At 40.6% G+C, this 21889-nt stretch overlaps 1 protein-coding gene across 4 annotated transcripts in view; it reads right to left on the reverse strand.

The window, feature by feature from the left end:
• Positions 1–21889, reverse strand: part of gphnb (gephyrin b) — a 111565-nt gene that overhangs the window by 57538 nt on the left and 32138 nt on the right. For all 4 annotated transcript variants that reach the window (XM_040017570.1, XM_040017568.1, XM_040017571.1 and 1 more), the window contains exons 2-5: positions 19309–19387; positions 8010–8067; positions 7773–7865; positions 338–432 (exon numbers count right to left, since the gene is read on the reverse strand). In XM_040017570.1, the coding sequence (XP_039873504.1) occupies positions 338–432; positions 7773–7865; positions 8010–8067; positions 19309–19387 (325 nt within the window). The remainder of the gene's footprint in view (positions 1–337; positions 433–7772; positions 7866–8009; positions 8068–19308; positions 19388–21889) is intronic.

A 21889-nucleotide genomic window follows, 5' to 3' on the forward strand; every position in this document is an offset into this window, starting at 1 on the left:
ACATTAGCTGAGCTGCAGTTTAGTCTGAACTTGGAATCACTTTGAAGGGAAAACTTTCCTCATGTTAGGGTGATAAGAGAATTAAATAATGAAATGAAAATAAAATGTGTTTTGTCGTAACATATTCACTGACATTCCTAAATGTTTCCTCTGACATAAGTCCTAGAACATAGACACTAATAATGAAAAAGACTAAAACTAACACTGAAACTAAAGATTTTCAAACAATAAAACCGAAAAATCAAAATGAAATAAAAATTACTTAGAAAATGCAGTGTTATAATAACTCTGGTGTGTGTGATTCTGCTGTGCTGTCTGTACTAAAAATGCGTCTGACCTGGAAAGCATGCCTAGTGGTGTGACGTTGAGGGATCCCATCAGCATTGCCAGAGACATCCCTGGAGCCTCACGCTCTATCACCTCCTTAGTGGCCTGGAGAGACAGGAGGAGAGTTGTTAGTGTGATCATTGTCCAGCCAACCATGCGAGCCATGCCATGTCAACTAAAAACATTGCTGCTGTTCCTTCTCTGAGCAAACTGGAGCAATATTCATTAGGGGAAACACTGGAATTATATTATATGCTGTAAAGATCTGATGGCGGTAAACACCTGCATGCTTGAAAGTGTTTAGCTGCTACTGACTCTAATCAGTGGCATAGCATAGCATGACAGAGCTGCACACGAGAAGGCAAACATCCAATCCAGTCTTACCAGACTTAAATAGCCTTTCACCTCCTAACCGATATAAGAGCACAGCAGACAATTGCCAAATGAATTCACAGTGTGCATACTCTAATCTGGCAGCACCTTTGTCTAAACCCAGCTCTTAGCAGAAGCCTCTGAAGTGGATCTCTTGTTGTGTGTTGATGCGAGAAATTGCAAATATAACTAAACAAATCAATAAAAATAGAAACCAACTGTATTCCCATGATGTCAGCCAAAGGGCCAGATGCATCTCTCATGTCCTGCGTCAGGTCTTTGCTGGATTTCTTCCCATTTCTTAAGATCATGACTTTCAGATACTGTTCATCTGTTGTAGTTGTTTATTAGGCCTGCCATCCTTTCTTTGCTTCTGAACTCATCTAGTTTCCTCAAAAACTTTAACAGTTGCTTGGGAATCAGCTTGTTGGTGTGAAAATGCTATTTTATGCTTATCAAACTGTGTAAAGTTTTTTTTTGTTTTTGCAGATTTAATTAAACAAACGGAACAAATGATGTTTTGACAGGCTGCAAGTAACAGGGTGCCTAAAGACACATTATCTGGTATGTGTGAGCACAACATGGCTTCATCTCTTGAGTTATGTGCTTTTTTTTTTACACTTAAATGATTCATAGGTGAGTGTTAAGTGGCATAAAACAATTGGACAGTGGTACCTGAAAGTGGTCAGGTACCAATGTTCAAAAAAAGCCCAGCGAACTATTACTCAAGACCACTTAAAAAGTCTGCAAAATATCAAGAAATGATTGGTGGTTCAATACTTTTGTACAGACTTTTGCTGCCTAAGCAAAAACGACTATAGGAAAAAAATAATATATATAAAAAATGAATAGTATCTCGTTGTTGCCCATAATACGCAAGTCAGACAGATTAAAGGCTATATGGTGGAAACAGCTCTTTATTAAAATATTTGATTTTAATCTTTTAGTACACAGATATGTTTATGGGACCAAAGTTGATGCAGCACATTCCTGACAGATAGATGGCAAAAAAATGCCTGGTCCTCCAGCTGTGTGTGTTGGGTGCCCTTGAGTTGAGTGACACTTCAAACGCACCATTAGCGAGGGAGAGGGGGGAGGAAGAACTTCAAAGGAGAGGAGCCACTGATGAGCATCTCAGGCTTGGACTCAGGAGAGGAGAGGGAAGGGAGGGAGGGAAGGGAGAGAGATGAGGAGAAGGGAAAGAGTGTGGGAGGGAACTGAGGAAGAGTGAATGAGAAACAAGAGGGAAGGATGGAGACAGTAAGGGGTTAAGCTCGACTCATACTTCATCGAATACATCACGCAGAATCAAGAAGGCGGAGATGTATGCCTGATGTTCGACTCCACAAATATTTTTGTGGCATGCTTTTGATGAACTCTGCCAGATTTTACACATTTTTCTTCACTTATAGACAAAATAATATGTGATTTTGTTGTTTTTTAATTGATATGCATTTGATGACAGTATGAGATGACAGTATATGATGGCAAGTGCAGGTTGAAGAACTCACAATGTAATGTTATGTGATGGAATCTTATTTAATAGGAACCTGAAAAAGATTTCAAATGTATCAAATATCTAAATGCCGAGTGATGATGGTTTGCACGTATTCATGTAAAAGTAAGAAGTCATTTAGTTTTAAATCTTGTAAGAATGGGATTTTTACATTAATAGCTTCAGAAAAAATATGTGCCCTTGTTAAAGTCATACACTGAACACGTTCTTAAAAGAAAGCTATACATCCGGATAAATACCGACCTGTACGTAAGGTTTCTTTATTCCATGGACAATGCGTAATTGGTCCTCAAATCCGAGTACTGGGGTAGCCTTTGACAAGATACTAAACCCCAAATTGTCCTTGATGCATCCATCAGTGTGCATGTATGTATACAAAGAATAAATGGCTGTATGAGTGAATGGGCGAATCTTACTCCTAGTAACACGGGTGGTCAATGAGACTAGAGAAATGCAAACTAATAGGAAGCCTGTTTGCCTTTTGCAATCATATAAAATGAAGGGGAATGAATCTACAGAAGGCAGTTTTAAGCTTTTTGAGCTGCGAGTACATAAAAATCCAAGAAGCACTCCGAGAATATAAACCTCTACCCAGGCAGCTCACTCTCCAGGCAGTATTTACTTTTACGGGAACAGCATTGTATTTTGTATGCATTTGTTTTCTTCTTCTTTTTAACTGTACTTTAAGATGTTTGTAGTGAAGTAAAAACAAGTGCAAAGTGCAGGTTTTTATTATTTGCACTGTTGAAACCCATTTTAATATTCCTGACAGAAGTTGTGCATTTATGTGGATGCAGTAAATCCGTAGCATTCATTTCATTGTTTAGTAGCAGATTTTTAAAAAAATGTTTAAAAGTTTTGATCACAAGTTTTTGTTTAAAAGCATATTAAGGAACATTGATCATGTTTTTAAACTGTTATGTATTTAAACAGTTATAAATTTTTACTGTAGTGCACATAACATATATAACATATCACATAATGGGATGTTTTATAACCCCTATATATTACTACCTTTACACCTATATGTTGTCAATACATAGTATTGCAGTAAGATAGTTTAAAATTGGTCTGTATAGCATTATTATTGCTTAAGATATTCAGATCAACAATATTAATCTTGTAGGAGGTGTTAAAGGTCTTGTAGGAGGGGTTAAAGGTCAAATGTGACATGACATTTTAAATCCTCATGCAGTACTTTCTATATATTGACAATACGCACCACATTTTTAAGAACAATAGTTTAAAGTTTTATGGGATTTTGTCAATAAATCATTAAGTTGACCCTGAACATCCTGATGGGTTAAGGTTAGGCAAATTTTAATAGATTGTGTCAAGTGGGGTCACGTCAACAAAGTTTTATTAGAATTTGTTCTAAATTTTTCGGGCTATCACGTTTTCAGAAAGAATGACACATGAAAACTCTACCAAAAACACATCCTGCTTGGCAGAGGTAACAAAGCCAGTAAAAAGACATAAAAACAACATAAAAGGTAGAAAAAAGCAGATGCTTGGTAATGTATGGTTTTCATAAAGAAAAACGACTTGTCGGATAGCAGCACATCTACAAGACAGAGTACTAGCAATGAAAGATACAGTAACTCAGTTACACTTCTGCTGTTCATGTCCTTAAAAAGTAAGTAAGACTCACACAACATCTTCTCCATAATGCAAACAAACATTGTGAATAAAACAATTAATGCCCAGTCAGTTCAGGTTTGACTTTACAGTCATTCAGCATTAACTGTCTTGATGGATAGATGCATGGATTGACCAAGAATATATTATATATATATTACTCTAGTGGTTTGGCGGCTAATGCTGATAAATGTAGATGAAGAGCAAGCTGATCAGATGAGGATTTATTAGCATTCAGAGAGCTGAGACAGGGATTATTATAGTCAGTAATGGATGCAATGTACAATTCAGTAACATGTAGTGTTTAAGAATAAATTAACACTTACAGCTAAGATGAGATTCACACTTACACATCTTTTTAAGCATTTGAAAGCAGGTACAGGGTAATGAAATTACTGGTAATTTGTTAATAAAGTGTCACTGTTACTTCTGTTATAACTAAAAGCAAGTCAGAGCAGTTACATGTGTCATGTACAGCCTTCAAACATAGAGACAGAAAGAAAGATATGACTGTTTCCAGCATGCAGGGTTGAATCAGATAGCAAGTATTATCAGTGACTACAGCGTGTATGCGTATTTCCTTTTCCAGGAAGGTTGCTGCTGTCTCCCGTGATTGATGAGGACCAATGATACTGCTGAGAACCACAGATTGCTTGTCTGCGTTTGTGTTGGTGAGTGTGATACTGAGAGGTTTGCTGACTGCATGCAAAGACAAAAGACTTTGTGCACAGCCTTCACACTAGGCTCTATTTACACGTGTATGAATATGGATTCAAATAAAATATAACACTAAAAACGTTGTACTTCATGTTGGCTGAAATCAAGCTAGATGTTTTTGATACAGTACCGACGACTACTCATGAATAATTTAAAAAAAAATCTATATAGCTGTAGCAAAAACTACAACAAACCCTTTTCTGACTGTGCACTGACAACATACACTCAACCACAACTTTGTACACTTGTTCCCCAAGCTTGTTAACACTAGAGCAATCAGCCAATCACAGGGCAGCAACTCATTTGAGAATGTAGACATGGTCAAACTGAGCATGAGAATGGGGAAGAAGGGTGATTTAAGTGACTTGTCACATGGTTGTTGGTGCCAGATGGGCTGGTCTAAGTATTTACAAAACTGCTGATCTAACTGGGAGTTTCTCACACAACCATTTCTAGGGGTTACAGAGAATCGTCTGAAAAAGAGAAAATGTCCAGTGAGCAACAGTTCTCACGGAGAAAAATCACTTGTTGATGGCAAAAGTCAGAGGACAACAGCTAGACTCAGGTGGCAACTGAATGGTCACCCAAGAGGCCCGCGTTCAATTCTCTGGGTCATTTCCTGTTTGCTGTTCCCTCTGCTCTTTCTCTTTCCTGTGTGCTCCGCTGTCTAGGCTACAATATTCAAAAATAAACCTCAAGAAAAAGACAAAGAGAATGGCTTGACTTTTTAAACGTTCAAAGAAAGGCAAAAGTAACTCAAATAAACACTCGTTATGAAGAAGAGCATCTGTGAAAGCACAACATGTGCTGCAAAAGACCACACAGCCAAGAACGGGAAACTGAGGCTACAATTAAAACACAGGCTCACCAAAATTGGACAACAGAAGACTGTAAAAACATTGTCTGGTCTGATGAGTCTTAATATCTGCTGTGACGTTTGAATGGTAGGCTCAGAACTTGACGTAAACAACATGAAAGCATGGCGCCATCCTGCCTTGTATCAACAGTTCACGCTGTAAGTCGTAGGGGACATTATTTTGTCATACTTTGGGATCCTTACTACCCACTAAGCATGGTTTAACCATCACAATATACTCAAGTATTACTGTTGACCATGTCCTTTCCTTTATAATCATAGTGTACCCATCTCCTATGTTGGAATGGGATGTGCAACCAACAAATGTGCAGAAACTGTGTGATGCCGTCATGTCAACAGGGACCAAAATCTGTGAGGAATGTTTCCATCAACTTGGTGAATCTGTGACATGAAAAATTTTGGAGATTATGTATCAAAATTTAAGGAGCGGGACCACGCCTCCAAACACGCTCCCTCTGGTTCTCATCTATATCGGTTCCCCCAGTTCTGTTCACTCTCGTTTATATGCCCCACCTTCCCTCCCCTTTTCAATTCGTTAACTTCTTCACTTCTATTTAGTACATGGGGATCTGCCTGGCCCGGGAGCCGCCGCCAGTCCCCTTCGAGGCCTTCCCCAAACTGCTGCTCAAGTCATGTCCAAGCCATTCACCTTTACCACTAAAACGCTGTCAAACCTAAAATGAGGATGTGGGCCCAGCTAATGAAAAAGCAGTTATGGAGACAATCGGGGGTCCAACCAGTTATAAGCAACCTGTATCTAATGAAGTGTCTAGTGAGCGCAGTTGCTTCTGTAACTGCTAAATAAAGTTGTTCAGGCTAATTTCAACCAGAGAATTTCCCCCATTACTGATTTTGTGGATTTAAAAGAAGTAAACAAAAACTGTGTATTTTGCATTTTGATGGAGGCAAGTTATGAGCTAAAATCCAAGTTTTACTGTTGATTTGTGTAATAATACTCTTCAAATACAAGAACTGTGAACGCAATGTCATACTTTGTGAATAATCTGATCTAAATTAACTAAAGACTGATTCTGGACACAAAAATGAGATCTTAATTGTGTTTACATTTGGGAACTGCTATGGCCTCATGTTGTCAAGTAAGCAGAAAAAAACCCCTCCCCGTGCAGCCATAATGCCACATGCCACCCATTATCTCTGAGTTATCAACAGCACAGCACATTTGTTTATTTATTTTTTCAAAGGGAGTCAAGAAGAATCTTACCTCTTATTTCCCATTTGACTGTGGGGCTAATTACACTGTGTGTTTATCAGTGCTGCAACACGCGTATGTGATCTGTATAAAAATGCTGCAGTTCTCTGAATATAGCACGTGCAGCAAAAAGAAACACCTGCCTTTTAAATCCGCTACCCTCTAAAGCTCCGTTACGTGTCAATATACTGCAATCATTCTTGTGTTTTAGTAGTATGACCTTATTTGCCTTATACGACCTCTTAGAGAAAACAGTGCCCATATTTCAACTCGAGCTGTCCTCGCTCATTCTTATGTAACATGTTTCTAGCTGTATTTCAGCTCAACCCTAAACCTAATTTTACAGTTATGAAATACTGCAAGCAATAAAATGTGATTTGTGAAGCATTTTCATGAGTTAGCACACGTGTCATTGCTCTAAAACCAAGACTAAATTCCCAATGCAAAAAACATTCTGGTGTGCCTTTGCCCTCTTCTGCACCTGCACCACTGACCCCCTCATTGCATTACTGAGAGAAGTGATACAAAAACAAAGGGCAGCAACTCAGTTCCTGAATGTAAACACAGACAAGCATGGATTATTAAATCAAGAGGATAACCATTCATCTTCTTCCGCTTTCTATCCAATTCAGGGCTGCCGAGGGACTAAAGCTTATCCCAGCTGCCTGCCATAAAGCGAAAGGCAGGGTACACCCTGGACAGGTCGCCAAGCTATTGCAGGACTAACACAAAGAGACAGACAATCATTCGTGCTCACATTCACCCGTAAGCACAATTTAGAATTACAGGTTAATCTAACTTCATGCACGTGTTTGGACTACAAGAAGAAGCCACAGTACCCAGAGAGAACCGACATAAACATGGGGAGAACTTCTTATTCATTCAGCGTGTGAACGCAGTAAATAATAACACTGAGAAACTGCTTCAGTAAGATGCATGCATAGTGAAGTGCTTAGCCACGATCTTGTGCCATGACACCCATGCTAGCTACTCCAAAGTCAGCATTAAGAGTTTAAAGCACCTGAATACTATAGTGCAGTACGTCATTATGTATTATGCGTAAATCCATTGCATGACTCGAATGACACGTGTTCATGAAAAATGTGTAAATTAACCTCTGGTGTGACGTCTCTGGGGGCGAAGCCGGTGCCTCCGGTGGTGAGAATGAGGTTGAGTTCCTTTTCGTCGCACCAGTCCACCAGTGTCTCCTGATAGAAAGAACACACATGCGAGTACAAATTACTGCTCACCGTGGGATCGACCTATCCAGATAAACAGCAAAGCAAAACAAACAAACAAACAAAAAACACATATCCTGTAATAAAGGAATACATTAAATAGATGGCAGTTACCTTAATTTCATCAATTTCATCAGGTACTATCTTGTAGGCCGCGATCATACCACCCAACCTGTAAAAGGTAGAAAAAATGATTTGATCACAAAGCAGTAATCCATGTTCACCTCTCACCAGAGTGAGGTAAAAAAAAAAATCTATGCACTCAGTATATACCATAAGTCTGTATTACAATATTCTTGGCTTCAAGGTCCAAAAAGGGAAGCCATTGAGAAACTGCCTGGCCAGCAGGAGGCGAATTCTCTGTTCACTGAAAAAAGTCCAGTGGTATAGTAGTCCATGTGGAAATCACCCTACTTCTCATTTGATTTATTGACACAGAAAAACATTTTCCTAATGAGTTTCTGGTCTTAATCACTAATTCAGTTTTGTTTTAATACTTCCTGATGTTCACTTTGTAAATTTCAGTCCCATTTAGATTAAAATACTGAAGAAAATTTCTACCTTGCGATCGAAGAAAGTGAAGAAAGTAAGTGTGCAGCATATCCACTGCATTCTTTGTGACGCCTGGTTTATAATCAACAAGAAACTTCACAAAGGAAATTTGCAAACTCAAGCGGATGTTGTCCATCATTTACATACACAAGTGAAAAGCCTTTGCAAAACAGCAGGCTAAAGCTATTATACAATATTACACTAATATTACACAACCTCCTATATATTTCCCAAAGCAGCAAAGCAGAAAGTATTGCTTGAAAAAAGCAGAAATGAAAATGTGGCATATTTTTAGATAGGTTCATCCTCTGTCCTTCAGCTACCACTGGCCTTTAGAATAAGGCCTACACCTTTATTACACATTCAAGAAAACACACAGCTGTGGACACACTGATGGAGAAAATACAGAAGAGAAGACAGAGACTCTCAGGATGTATTTTAAATGTGGGCGAAATGAAGGGGATGAAAACAGTCTACGAGACTGAAAACAGAGGCAGGAAGGAGCGAGAGACACAGCTTTACAGCAGCAAAAATGTCCAGAGAGAGAATGCCCTTGAACATCCCTTCCTGAAAGGATTTTCCACAGGATGGCCCAGTGAGGAAGGAGCTCTGTCAAGGACAGGGCTGTGCTTCAGTTTAAGAGCGAGCCATAGTGACCTCCTGTGGTTAGTTTCAGTACCGCACTAAGAAGAAAAACCCCAAAACAAGGCAAGAAAAAAACAACCCCAGGCTCAAGGTGAAGGCTCTACACAGACACCCCCTTATGTAATACCTTTTCTTTTTTTCTCTAGCCAGCACTATTTTGGGAGACTTCTGCATGATGTCTCCCCTCCGCATCAGACACTTAAACGCTATGATACCCTCCCTTAGACAAACACCCATTAACTCTGAACATTAAAACTCTTTTTCTGCCTTTCAGATACTTTTATCCACATGGGAACCCTAACTCTTCACACACGGAGTTACAAATTGTGCGCCCTGGAAATATAATTCGCTGAATCCATTGGCTCTGCTTCGTTTTCAAGCTGTGCGATGGAGCAGCAGTGAGACGAGCCACCGCTAGACAACACCGAAATACTGCAGCAAGCATGCATGAGGTTCAGAGGGAAGCTGCTTCTGACAAAAGATGCAGAGAAGTCGGGAAGAATCATTTAAGAATGACTTTTGCATGTAACACTGCACATGTAGGGCCACTTAGCATCCACTAACTTGTGCATTCATGCACAGACACACAACCGCACAACTTCCCTGCTGACATTCCTGTGATGGCACGACTGATTTACTTCTCTTGATGTGTTCGGAAGGGGTGGGGGTTTTGGCATCTCTGTATGTATCTGCGCGTGCATGTGAGCGCGCGTGTGTGTATACGTGTTCATGCGCGCGCACTCGCCTGTTGATGTGTCTGTGCATGCGTGTGCGTGCGTCTGTGTTACACCTCGGGAGAGTAAAGGAGCTGTCAGGACAAATCACCTCTCTCGCTCTCCTGGGGTTTTTATGCCTCTCTGTTTCAGCCCAAATGAAAATATGCTCAACACAAATAGCTAGGGTTCCTTCCCACCGTTTCCTAGGCAACCCCTCCTGTCTGAAGCCTCCAGTTGCTGTGTTGTTCAATGTGAGAGAGTGCGTGAGAGTGAGAGTTTGTGTGTGCCGGTGCATGCATGCGTGTGTGTGTGTTTTGTTTTTTGTAACTATCGGGGACACCAGTTGTCTGCAAAAGCAACAATATGTTGTGTTGACTAGATGTTTTTTTTTGAGCATTTGTCTGTAGGTACATGTTCATGAAAAACAGACAAATTAAAGGAAATACCTCAACTTTATCAATTCGGTGCTTCTGTTATGCTGTGAGGGGGATTTTAGTGACGACTTGCCCCCTTCAAAGGAAAGGTCACTGCAAATCTGTTCTTCTGAGTAAAAACTTTTACTTTATTTTATTATCAGAGCCTTTATTTATTCAGGTAAAAGTCTAACTGAGGTTAAATGTTTCTTTTTCAAGAATGACCCGGCCAAGGGGGCAGCAGGCAGTCATATAACGGGTGAGGTCTCTTTAATGCCCCTGATTAATAGAACAAGAGGTGTCACTGAACGGTTTAATGAGGGGGACAGTAATGTGACTCACATGCTATAAGGCCAGATCTCAACCCCACTGAAAACACCAAATGAGGGACAAATGGTGTTCACGCCTCCACTAGAATTGCAGAGATGCACTCTATTGTGTGCGCTGAAACTGTTCATCAACATGGATGTGTGTAGATGCCTTTTATTTATAATAGGAAGAATGGATAGCTGGATATTGCTTACATTATAATAATATGTGCTAACTGTATGCTATCAGTATATAGTATACCCATCAGAGAAAAAGCAAAAACTTTAAGAGAGACCAAATGAACCACAACCTGGTTCTTTAAAAATACTGCAGCTGCCTCCTATTAGATACACTCACGAGTATCAATTTCAAAATCCTATGTCGCCTTGTTCTCGAGTTATTGCATTCATAAGATTATCCAAAACACTTGACATCTGACCTTGACCTTGAGGTCGATATCACTGAAATTCCAACTTGTCCGAAACTTTTTGCAGATGCACCTGTGGTATCAGTTTCACAATCCCAGGCGACTTCCTCCTCGAGTTATCGTATTCACAAGATTTTCAGAAAAACTTGAACTCTGACTTTGATCAAGGTGACTGAGATTTCAACTTGTCTGAGATTTTTTAGCAGATGCACCTGTGGCATCAATTTGAAATTCCTACGTTGCTTCGTTCTCCAGTTTTTGCATTCAGAAGCTTGGATGTCCACACAGAGTGCATGACCACCCTGGTGGGGTGACGACAATACTTCATTGGCTTTTTACGGCTAAGGGATACAGAAAGAACACACTGGCCAGCTTAACAATACCAAAAGATCTGAAAGAACATGGATGAGTAAAGTGGATGATTGACATTTCTTTCCTGACTTTATAAAACCCCCATCACAAGAAAAAGCAAAAAGTTCACAAAAATCTTTGCTAATGGAAATACAGCATTTACAACAATGTGCAAACCACTGATTGCACTTAACAAAACGAGATTAGACTTTGCAGGGAAACATCAAAAAGAGATCGCACTGTTCTGGAAAACTTTCTTTTGCCAGATGATAACAGATGAACTTATAACTTTAGAATTACAGAGAAGAAGAGAAACTGCTCATGAGCTGAAGCATACCACATTATCTGTCATACAAGGTGGAAGCAATGTTATAGAATGAGTATGTGTAGCTGCCAGTGGACCCGGCCCACTAGTCTTTATTGATGATGTTACTGCTGATAGGAGCAGCAGGACAAATTCTTGCACAGAGCTTTACCTTCTGCTCAGATTCAGCCTAATGCTGCAACACTTATCAAAAAGCGCTTTACACTGCAAATGGATAACGACCCAAAACAAACTGCAACCCAAGGGTTTTTAAGTGGGGATATTCTTCAGAGTCCAAGTCAGTCATCTGATGTCAACCCAATAATAGCTTTTCGGTTATTAAATACAAAACTGAACGCAGAAGGGCCCACAAATAAGAAACAACTGAAGGTGTCTGCAGAGGCCGAGCAGAGCATCTAATAGGAGGAACCTCAGCATTTGGCGATGTTTGTGGGGTCTATACTTCATCCAGTCAAAAACTGGAAAGGATTTTCATCCAAGTATTAAAAAACATTTTTATATTTAAAATTATGTTAGTTTTTCAGATGCAATTTGAGCCACAGAAAATGTGGTTCCAGGTATAAACATGTCTGTAACTATACAACAGTTAATGCAAGACTTCAGTTAAATGCCTTGAATTAAAGCTGAAAGTCTCCACTTCAATCACATCTTGACTGTTTGATTTAAAATCTCCTGTGCTGGTGCGCAGAAGCAAAATCACAAAAAACTGCAATTGTCTAAATATTTATGGATCTAACTAAATGTTTAAATGAAAAAGAGATCTGCAGTAAAGGCCTGGCAAAGCATTACGTGATGCCCGAGTTGAAGCTGCAAGTGCATGTTTTCAAATCTATTGCAGTGGCATATAGAGACAAAATTTCCAGACCTACCTGTGTATATTTCTGTGCATGTTTGCACACAAATATGTGTATACTATTTAAACATAGACATAGAACACAGATGTGCACCATTAACTTGAATGATACTTTGTGGGTGGGATTAAGAAAATGGGGCATCATCTTCTTAGTTAGCCACCTACCACCTACCTGTGAGAAAAAAAGTAAGAAATATGGCCGCACACATGCCTAGGGGCAACCAAAGTTTAAATTAACAAAAATATTTCAAAAGGATGAAATTGAGGAGGTGCTCCTTATCTCTGATGACTACTGATGTTTTTCTTCTTTTTCTTTTTAATGAAAATGGAAACACCAGGAGTGTACACAAGTTTTTACTGATGGCTGGTACAAAACAAAACAAAGAAACCCTGCAACTCAGCAAGATCCGATGACATGAACACTGTGTGAACCTAGGTAGTTGAATTTACTTTGATTGCTATCATCACCCTACCACTGCCCACCTATTTCCACAAATGCAAAACAGTGGTTTGTTCATTCACATAACGCTGCTTACAGTATGTGAACATGCAAAATACACATACATATTTGTGCACATGGAAGTATCATGCATCTAGGATGTAAAATGGTTATTTATACATATGAGAGTATATGAATAAATTGTTAGTTTCAGCATGACTGGCTTCTTCTTTGCAGATAGAGTGCTTGGCTGTATTTTAGGTGGGTGTGCTCTGAATTGAGAGAAGCCTATTAGAGGGGAAAGGGCTTGCAACATTTTAATCTCCAAAACCCATCTATGTCTCTTTCTACTGCAGGGGGTTATGGCATATAAAGCTCTTCCTCAAACTGCAGGATGGAGGTAATCAGCCTGGTAAAAAAAGAAAAGAAAAAAAAAGCTTTTTGTTTGAGGTGTGGACAAATCCTGATGCCGGTGGAGGAAGGAGCAGGGGGAAGAGTGGGGTAAGCAGAGAGAGACCGGGGGGTGTGAGGGGAGAGCATGGCAGTAGTTTTGGCCTGAAAGCCTGGACGCATCGGCCAAATCTGTCTATGAATAAAAGACGAGCACAGAGAAGAGGATAAAGAGAGGAAGACAGAATAAGCAAGAGAGGCACAGAGTGAAAAGAGCAAGAAAAAAAAGAGGAAAGAAGAGGGCTAGACTGTCAGGGGCACACTTAACAAGAGAGAGGAAAAGCAAATGTGTGTGTATGCATGTGAGCCAGCTGCAAATCTCAGTGGTTGTGGGACACTTCCAAGATGAGACCCATCTGCCAGGGTGATTTCATTAATAATACAAGCTCTTTGTACAGGGCACTCAATCTCACTCACTCCTTTTCTTGCTCTCTTACACACTCACACTCCACCCAGGGAGGAGACGAGAGACTTGGACATCTCCACACTCCTGGTAGTAGCATGGAGCTGAGCCCATTAGAGCTAAGTTGTTGGTTCATCCATATGTAGGAAAGCTCTCAAGAGGTCACCTCTCAACATGTTCGCTGATAGAGGGAACGATGAAGGGATGGAGGGGGAGGAGTGGACTAACCAACCTCTTCAAGGTCCTACTGTGATGAGAGCTCTGAGTGCCCAGCGTGGCGTTCCACACCCATGACTCCACTCATGGCCAATAAACAACATGCAAAGAGCCACAGAAACAGCACACCGAGTCAAGTTTCAATGACGTTAGACGTTTGCAACCTTGACTGTAACCTAAACCGTAGCTACTACATGAGCCTTAACTGAACTTTACCCTAATGTTAAAACATGTCTTTTCCTTAAAATATAACTATTTAAACAAGGATGTTGCTTTTTGCCCCATAAGGCAGACAAGTCTCTACAATGAGACTGTATATAACGATTTAGATCATTAAAATAATGCAGCCTTATTGACACACAGCTGAGGGCACTGTGGTGATAAGGTTGTCTGTTTTGACCTGCCCAGACCTTCAGAAAGGTGCAGCTTCTTTTTTTTTTCATTTCAAGTATTCAAGTTGATCTTCAAAAACATGGTTGAAATACTGATGTTATTTCCTCCAGTCAAAACTGGTCACGATATGATGGCAAAATATGCAAAGCAGACCGTTAAAATGTAAGCAAAGCAATAAAGAAAGTAAATGCGGTTTTTTTGCACTTGTTTTTTTTTTTTTTTTCTAAAGTACAACAGTGCTTTATTGTCAGCTAATTTGATAATGGTTACGAACAGACAGCTACACATTATTCACTCCACATGCATATTCTTCTTTATCAGATTTATGATTTTACAGAACTTAATGCAATCCTGTGGAAAACTAAGCTAGGAATTTAGAGGGTGAGAAGCAGCCAGGTGACGATAATTAAATTAACTGATGATCAGCAAGAATGAACATCTTTATAAAGCAGAAGTTTTGGCAGTTTGCTGGTGTGGAGCATTTAGATGTGTTTACACAATGCCACAACAGCCCAGGACTGGATATCCCCTACATCTCAGACCCTATAAGCCTCATTTAAATAAGAAAGTTATGTCTTACTCTCTTGAAAAAAAAAACCCCCATCCCAGCACTGGTTAGGGGTGCACAACTGCATCTGAACAAATGATAAGACTTCTAGAACAAATCCATTTTATTAAATTAAGTATAACAAAATACTGCTGCGAGTACATGTCGTACAACAGCAGGCAGTGTTGTACTGCAGAGATTTACTAAATTTACGCAGGAAACACAGAAGTAATTCAATTTAAATGTAAGCACAAATACAACAAAATGTGCATTAATTAAAAATAATTATTAAAAAAAATTAAAAAGGAAGAAAATCTATGTTGTGATTGTGTAATAGCATTTAACTTTCCGTGAACCACTGATGAGCTCAACAGATGAAGCAACCAAAACACTTCTGTGGTAACCTCTGGTTCCTTTCCTGAAAGTCACACATGCCAACCCACCGGTTCAAAGTAAACACCACCCATTTTTGGGAAAAAAAAAAAGTACCACTGTTTATGGTGGCAGTAACCATTGGCACGGGTGCAGATTTATCCAGGTAATCCATAAAATCCATAAAAACATTCAGGATGCAGTGCAGGTATATTTAAATTCTTACTGATGTGCACAATTGCTTCGTATGTATTTGAGAGTTACACAGAGAACTACATACTGCAGGTAGTATGTATGGATACATATAAATTCACTTCTTGCTTATATTGTGATACAACAGTGTCAAAATTCCAACTGCTACATAATAATAATGCTTGCAGAAGTAGCAGCGCTCATGGTTGTAGGAGTAGTGTTAACAACAGTACTGACAATATTAACTGAGGTAGTAGCAAGGAGAGGTTTACACTATTATGTGACTGCTGTATAAATATATATTCATAAAGTATATATTAAAATGTAGAATGAGTAAAAAAAAAAATAGGTAAAAGTAAAGTAAACATGTTGATATTTAACAAAGGTGTCAAGTCAGGTAAAAACCAGGAATCTTCCATTTAAATGGTCAGCATTTTAATCTGAAATAACAACAAGTCTGGCCTTCGACTGTTTATTGGTGCTGGATCTCTAGCAGCACAGATTTACAATTGCGTCTTTGTCCCACGACCATCTCCTGACAACAAAATTAGACCTACTATCATGCATCTGATTGGCTTCTAGCTATTCTTAGCCATAATCATTTATAAAATTGACAAGGGTCGTTACAACACGAGTCACTGGAAGGCAGAGACCCAGAAAGACACGAGATTAACTGTTATGAAGGGAGGCACACATACACATACCTTCATACCTTTAACATAAATGCTAATAGCTACAATGACCCATGAAGCAAATGTCATAGATGTAACATTTTCTTGGCAACAGATGATAATACGCAATGTTAACTGCAGTAACCAATTAACATAAGCCAGAAGGAGCCTAAGTTTCCATGTATCTATTGGGTTATATAGCTTTGCAATCATTATATCTGGGATTCATGTTCATAAATTGGCATGCTGCAGCTTTATTAAAGGTAGAGCGATGAAGGGCTAAAGAGCATTAACACTTGTAAGTTACAAAAAAGAACAAAAAGCAAAAAAGAGGAAAATGCATGACAAAAAATAAAAATAAACAAAACAATAACAAAGAAAAACACCCATCAGCATGGGCTTTCAATCAAAGTGTTATTTTGAATTATAGTATCATCAGAGATTTTCACAAAAAGTGGATCGATAAAAAAATATTTCAGTCAGGACTGCTATAGTGTCCTGACCACATCTGTCCTCCGTAAATTACAAACCAATATAGATCGACAGATAGATAGAGGGATCTCAGTGTCCTTACAGAAAGGATATATACAGAAAGCAGCAACACCATCCCCTAAACCTTAAGTCAGACAAAGCATGATAGGTTGAAGTGCAGTCTGCAGATGCACAGCAGCTGTGTTCAGGAAAAAAAAAGTGCCAGTAAAATAGAAAGCTATCACCTGAACCTTAAGCTGATATTAGACTGCACTGAGATCAGCTGATTGCCTGGGATTGCAGCTGGGCTCGACTAACGCCATGCTAAATTACTCAAATAAAAACTTGCTGACACTTTGGTATGGACGCGTACAAAAAGACACATACAAAGAGCCGCTTGTTCGCGCATCCACCTCATCCTCATCTGTGTGTCCCTGACTCGAGGTATTGTTTATTTGTCCCCCTCTGTTACTTGCCACACATCATTTTTCTCTCGCCCTGACACACACCTCTGGATACCCCTGAATGTCAAACTGGGCAGACTGATTGATTGCATGTGCCAATGTGTATTTGCGTGCCTGAAAGACACTGTGATTACAGTTTATGTTATGTGTCCTGCTGTGCTGCAATACTCTCTCCCTCGCTGGCTCCCCTCCACTCTTTCTGGTTTCATCTCTGTCTATGTGCCTTTGTCATGGCAGCAGTGGCACATTGAGGGCACGGCGTTCTGGGTGGTCAACCTGATGGAGCTGCTGACTTGTGGTGCGGTGTGGATTAACATGGCATGGAGACTCTTAAGCCAGGGGAGGTCAATCATCACCACGACCCAACAGACCAGAGAGAACAGATGCCAATGCTGACATTGCCTTCCAATTTCCAGTTTTATGCTTAACAGCAGCTGGTTTACCACTAGTCATCTCTGTCAGTTAACTGGTATAAAACACACTCGTCTCAAGTGCTCTTTAGTAGCATGAGAGTCCCTCAAGTCAGTGGGAGCCCAGCATGGAGACAAACATCAAATACGTGTAGCCAACAGTCTCACAATGAACTGGCTATAACAAAATTATTGGCCACAACAGAACCTTTTATCAGCTGTCAACAGCCAATTGCATTTTCTCATATCCCAGTTCACAACGAGCGAGCCAAGAGTTCTCTGTAAGTCTTTTACATCCCTCATATTAAAATAGATCCACCTATTATATTCAAATATCAACAGGGTTGCCCGTCTTTAACTCTTACCCTCATGAAGATGACGTCTGACAACCTGCCGAGTACCCTTAGCGACAAGTCTTGACTCTAAATACATCAATAAAGATGTGGTTTGATGACCATTAAAACAGATTATGTTTTTTTTCCCCAGTTAACTGTATAGGAAGAGATCGCCTTCATTAAATTCTGATGTACATCGAGTGATTTTGTTCTGGAAGCAGGGGCTAAAGAGTTAATGCAAATAAATGCAATTCCATCAATACCAGAAGGAAACTGAAGGATCTTTTAACACTGTTGTTGCTTTGCTTGACCCGTCAACTCTAAAATATCTTTCGAAAATATGTATATTGTAAGGCACGCAGCCACACACACGCACATGCACGCACACGTGGTTTAAAGCATGCATGCACTGATAGATACACAAACAAAATGAAACAAGCAACTTAAAATTTCTACTCCTGCTGCACAACACTGTACAAACAAGCATGTCATGAATCCCTAATCACTTTCTGGCACCCTGTCGAGCGTGACGCACATGACATGGCATAGGGCTGCTCACACTCCCTCTTTGTGTCACACGGAGTTGACACATGAATTACACATCAGGCTCAAAATAAACATACCGTAAAGGACATGACAAGCATGGATCAGTCCAGGGTCCCACAACAGGGGGGTGGTGGGGCCTCGTGACACTCCAGTGATATTGAATAGTGTGAGACAGTGACAAGGGAGCAGGGTAGCTCCAGCAGGTCTACGGTCACATGAGAAATTGCTCGGATGTTTAGAGAAGCGTGTCTGAGGCTGGTGTTGGGGGTCACACTTTTTAGTGTTGTATTCGCAGGATGAGATGGCACTTCTATGTGTGATATTTGCAGGGGTATAAAAAGACTCTCAAATCACTAAATGGAAGAAATACAAGACAATGGTGTGCTTGAAATTTTACGGCTTTCCCTGACTGGCTCACGCAGAATTCTGACCTCAACCATTTTGAATCCCACCTTTAGGATGAACTTAAACAGTGAGCCCGGCCTGACCTCACTAATCCTCTTGTGACTGAATGAATGACTTTATTTAAGAAATAAATGATCCAAATGAGCACGGTGGAACTGGGACATTTTTAACAACTGTTGATTTCCCCTCCTTCAACTTCTTTTGAGTAAATAATGACTTCTTGCGGCTACCAGAATTCATCCTTATAGATAAGAGAACTGCAAGCGCTTTTGTTGTTGCCATGCATGCTGGGAAATTCTCTTCATGAGGGGCAACACTGATGTTGAGCTGAAGAGATATTTTTAGCTTCTTAGTTACACTCCTGCACTAAAAGAAGGCGGCTTACACTCAAAGACGCACACATGCAGGAGACTGTGCATCACATTTGTGTGTGGTAGATTTAAAACAACTTTGATCTGTGTGTTTGCGTGTGTGTGTGTTCATTTGTCTAGAAAAGGGCAGTACTCACAGGGAGGGATCGTGGACGAGATCTTTGAGGTTGACCCCACTGCGGTCCTCTGCTAGGTTTCGAAAACAGCTGTCACTCACTGGATAGGCAGCGATAGAAAGAAGAAAAAATGCGGTTAGCTCCAAGTTCTAATGTTATATTACATGCATAGTCCAGGAAAAAGATTTTTCTTTGCCATAAATGCAAGTAATTACAAGGGAAAAGCAAAAGAAAACCTCAAGAATTTACGTTCATAAACCTTTTTATTCTTGTGTCTGCCTCCTAATGCAGTACGCAAGAAAAATTACTATTTTTTACTCCTCTAATTTTCCAAACTGTGCCTACCTGTGAATCCACAGTGGGAAACTGAACTGATTACCAGATGAAGGAAAATAGTGAAATAAACCAAAACGATTCTCCTTGTGAACAGATGAAAAACACCAGAGCAGGAAAATCCAGGAAACATCCCTCCACACGCACCTTTAAATGGATCTCTGCTGTTTTTGTTTTCATTCTTACATTTCACACCTATGCCTTGGCAAACAGAGAATCTCCAGCACACAGGTTTCGTCCTGTCAAAAACGGGGACAACAGGATGCTGATATTTGTTGCAGCCACACTTGTCAGCTGCGACTATTATAAGGCAGGTGTTTCTGTATATCAGAATCATGTCTGGTGTAACTGCTATATTGTCGCCTGATTCCTGTCTTCCAACCCAAGCCATAGTGCAAATTAAAAAAACGGTCAGGGTGTGAGAAAAATACATAGTGACACCCTTCCAAACCCTTCATTGTGCAGGCTTTTTGATATCGGTGAGCCTATGGAAAGCCACACCTTCACGCAAACCCCCCTTGACTGCAGAGCAGGTGTGAGCCACATGAGTCATCGCAGTGATGATAGACAGATAGAGTGATGGATAGAGTACGACGGGAAGAAGATGAATATGTGGAGAAAGAAAAATGAGTAACAAAGAAAAAGGAGACAGAAAGAGACATTTCAAGATAATGGAGAGAGGGATAAGGTGTTTTGTAATCCGATGGGTCAAACATGAGCAGACACGCACTCGCATCTGAAAACAGATCCAAAACGAGTCAATGGAGGGGGTGATGGCGGTGGATTTAAGCCAAAAAACTTGATGCACTAGTCGTAGCCAACACTGGAAATGTCATGATGTTACTCCAATGAAAGTGCCATGATCCATGAACAAGAGCGGGTGGGGGGGTGGGGGCGGAGGGATAGGGTAAGGACATGGGTGAAGCAAGAATGGTGCAAAAAATGGAATTGAGATGGCAAAGGGGAGGAATTCAAATGAAGAGAACGCAACAAAGCTGTATAAAGAAGATGGGAAAGTATGGCGTGATCTGAGTGCGGGCAATAAAAGATTGAGTTGGGGAAGAGAAAATGGGAAGATGTAGAAGATGAAAAAAAAATTTAAAGAGGGGGAAGGGCAATGGCGAAAAAAGCTGTGCCGATGGGGCAGCGCTGTGGAGGTAAACAGAGGGAGCAGGACGTTGCTCTAGGCTCTGGCAAATAAATAGGAAAGTGCTGACATTTGCACACTGAGCCTTCTCAGAAAGAGAGAAAGAAAGGCAGAAGCAAGAGAGACAGAAAGATTGTCGGAGAGGGGTGGTGGCGAAGCAAAAGAAAAAGTCTGAGGGAGGAGAGAAAAGGGGATGATAGCACATGGAATACACACCACCTTGGCTTTACAGGGGGACTGCTGCATAAGTGCAAGGATGTGTATGTGTGTATCAGGTTGAGCGTATGTATGTGTATAAGGACGAAACTTCGTTCAAGACTGCAGTATTCCTTACAAACACACTCTTGCACACGCGCACACACAGAGCCCTCCTCAGTCTTTCTCTCCCAGCTACCCCTTGATCTAAAAATAGCCGTTCCACTCTCCTACAAGAGGCAGCAACCATTCTGAACCAATCAACACGGTCTGTCAAAGGCATCGGCATCCACCACCCCTTAGTGTGTATGTGCGTGCGTCCATGTGCGCGTGCATGCATTTGTGCAACAAGGGGAACTCCTGACTGAGGGTAATAAAACTGCCCCTCCCTTCTGCACCGGTTAGAAATGGTGGGAAAGTGATCCCTCCTAGAAAACAATAGCTCGGAAAACAAAAAGAAAGCAGGAGGGAGAGAAAGGGGAACAAAATGAGGAGGGGAAAGGAGTGCGGGTGAGAGAGGGACAGGGAGATCTGGCTGCAGTTGAAACAGGCTTCAAAGGAATATTAATGTGATCCTGTGCAAGAGCTGAAGACAGGGGAAGAGAAGGGGGAAGAGGGAGGGTAGATGGGGAAGAGAGAGAGAGAAGGGAAGGGGAAAAAGGGGCGTGAGAATTTATGACATCGCTATCTCCCATCCGTGTAGCTCCACCCATGCACCTTTCTCCAGGTGAATCTGCAGCTCAAGCCTTCACTGCCCGCCTGCATTCTACTCACACCTGATGCGGTGTAGTAGCCACCAGGGATTTAATCATCAGAGCAAGCACATGCAGAGTTTTACTTCCAACTCTACAAGCACGACGATGATACCTGATCAGTGAGCAGCTGAGGAAGTGCAACTCTGTTCCCGGTGACAGTAAAGACGCAATG

Source organism: Simochromis diagramma, unplaced genomic scaffold, assembly GCF_900408965.1.
Source record: "Simochromis diagramma unplaced genomic scaffold, fSimDia1.1 OVJJ01000802.1, whole genome shotgun sequence".
Taxonomy (NCBI): Eukaryota; Metazoa; Chordata; class Actinopteri; order Cichliformes; family Cichlidae; genus Simochromis; species Simochromis diagramma.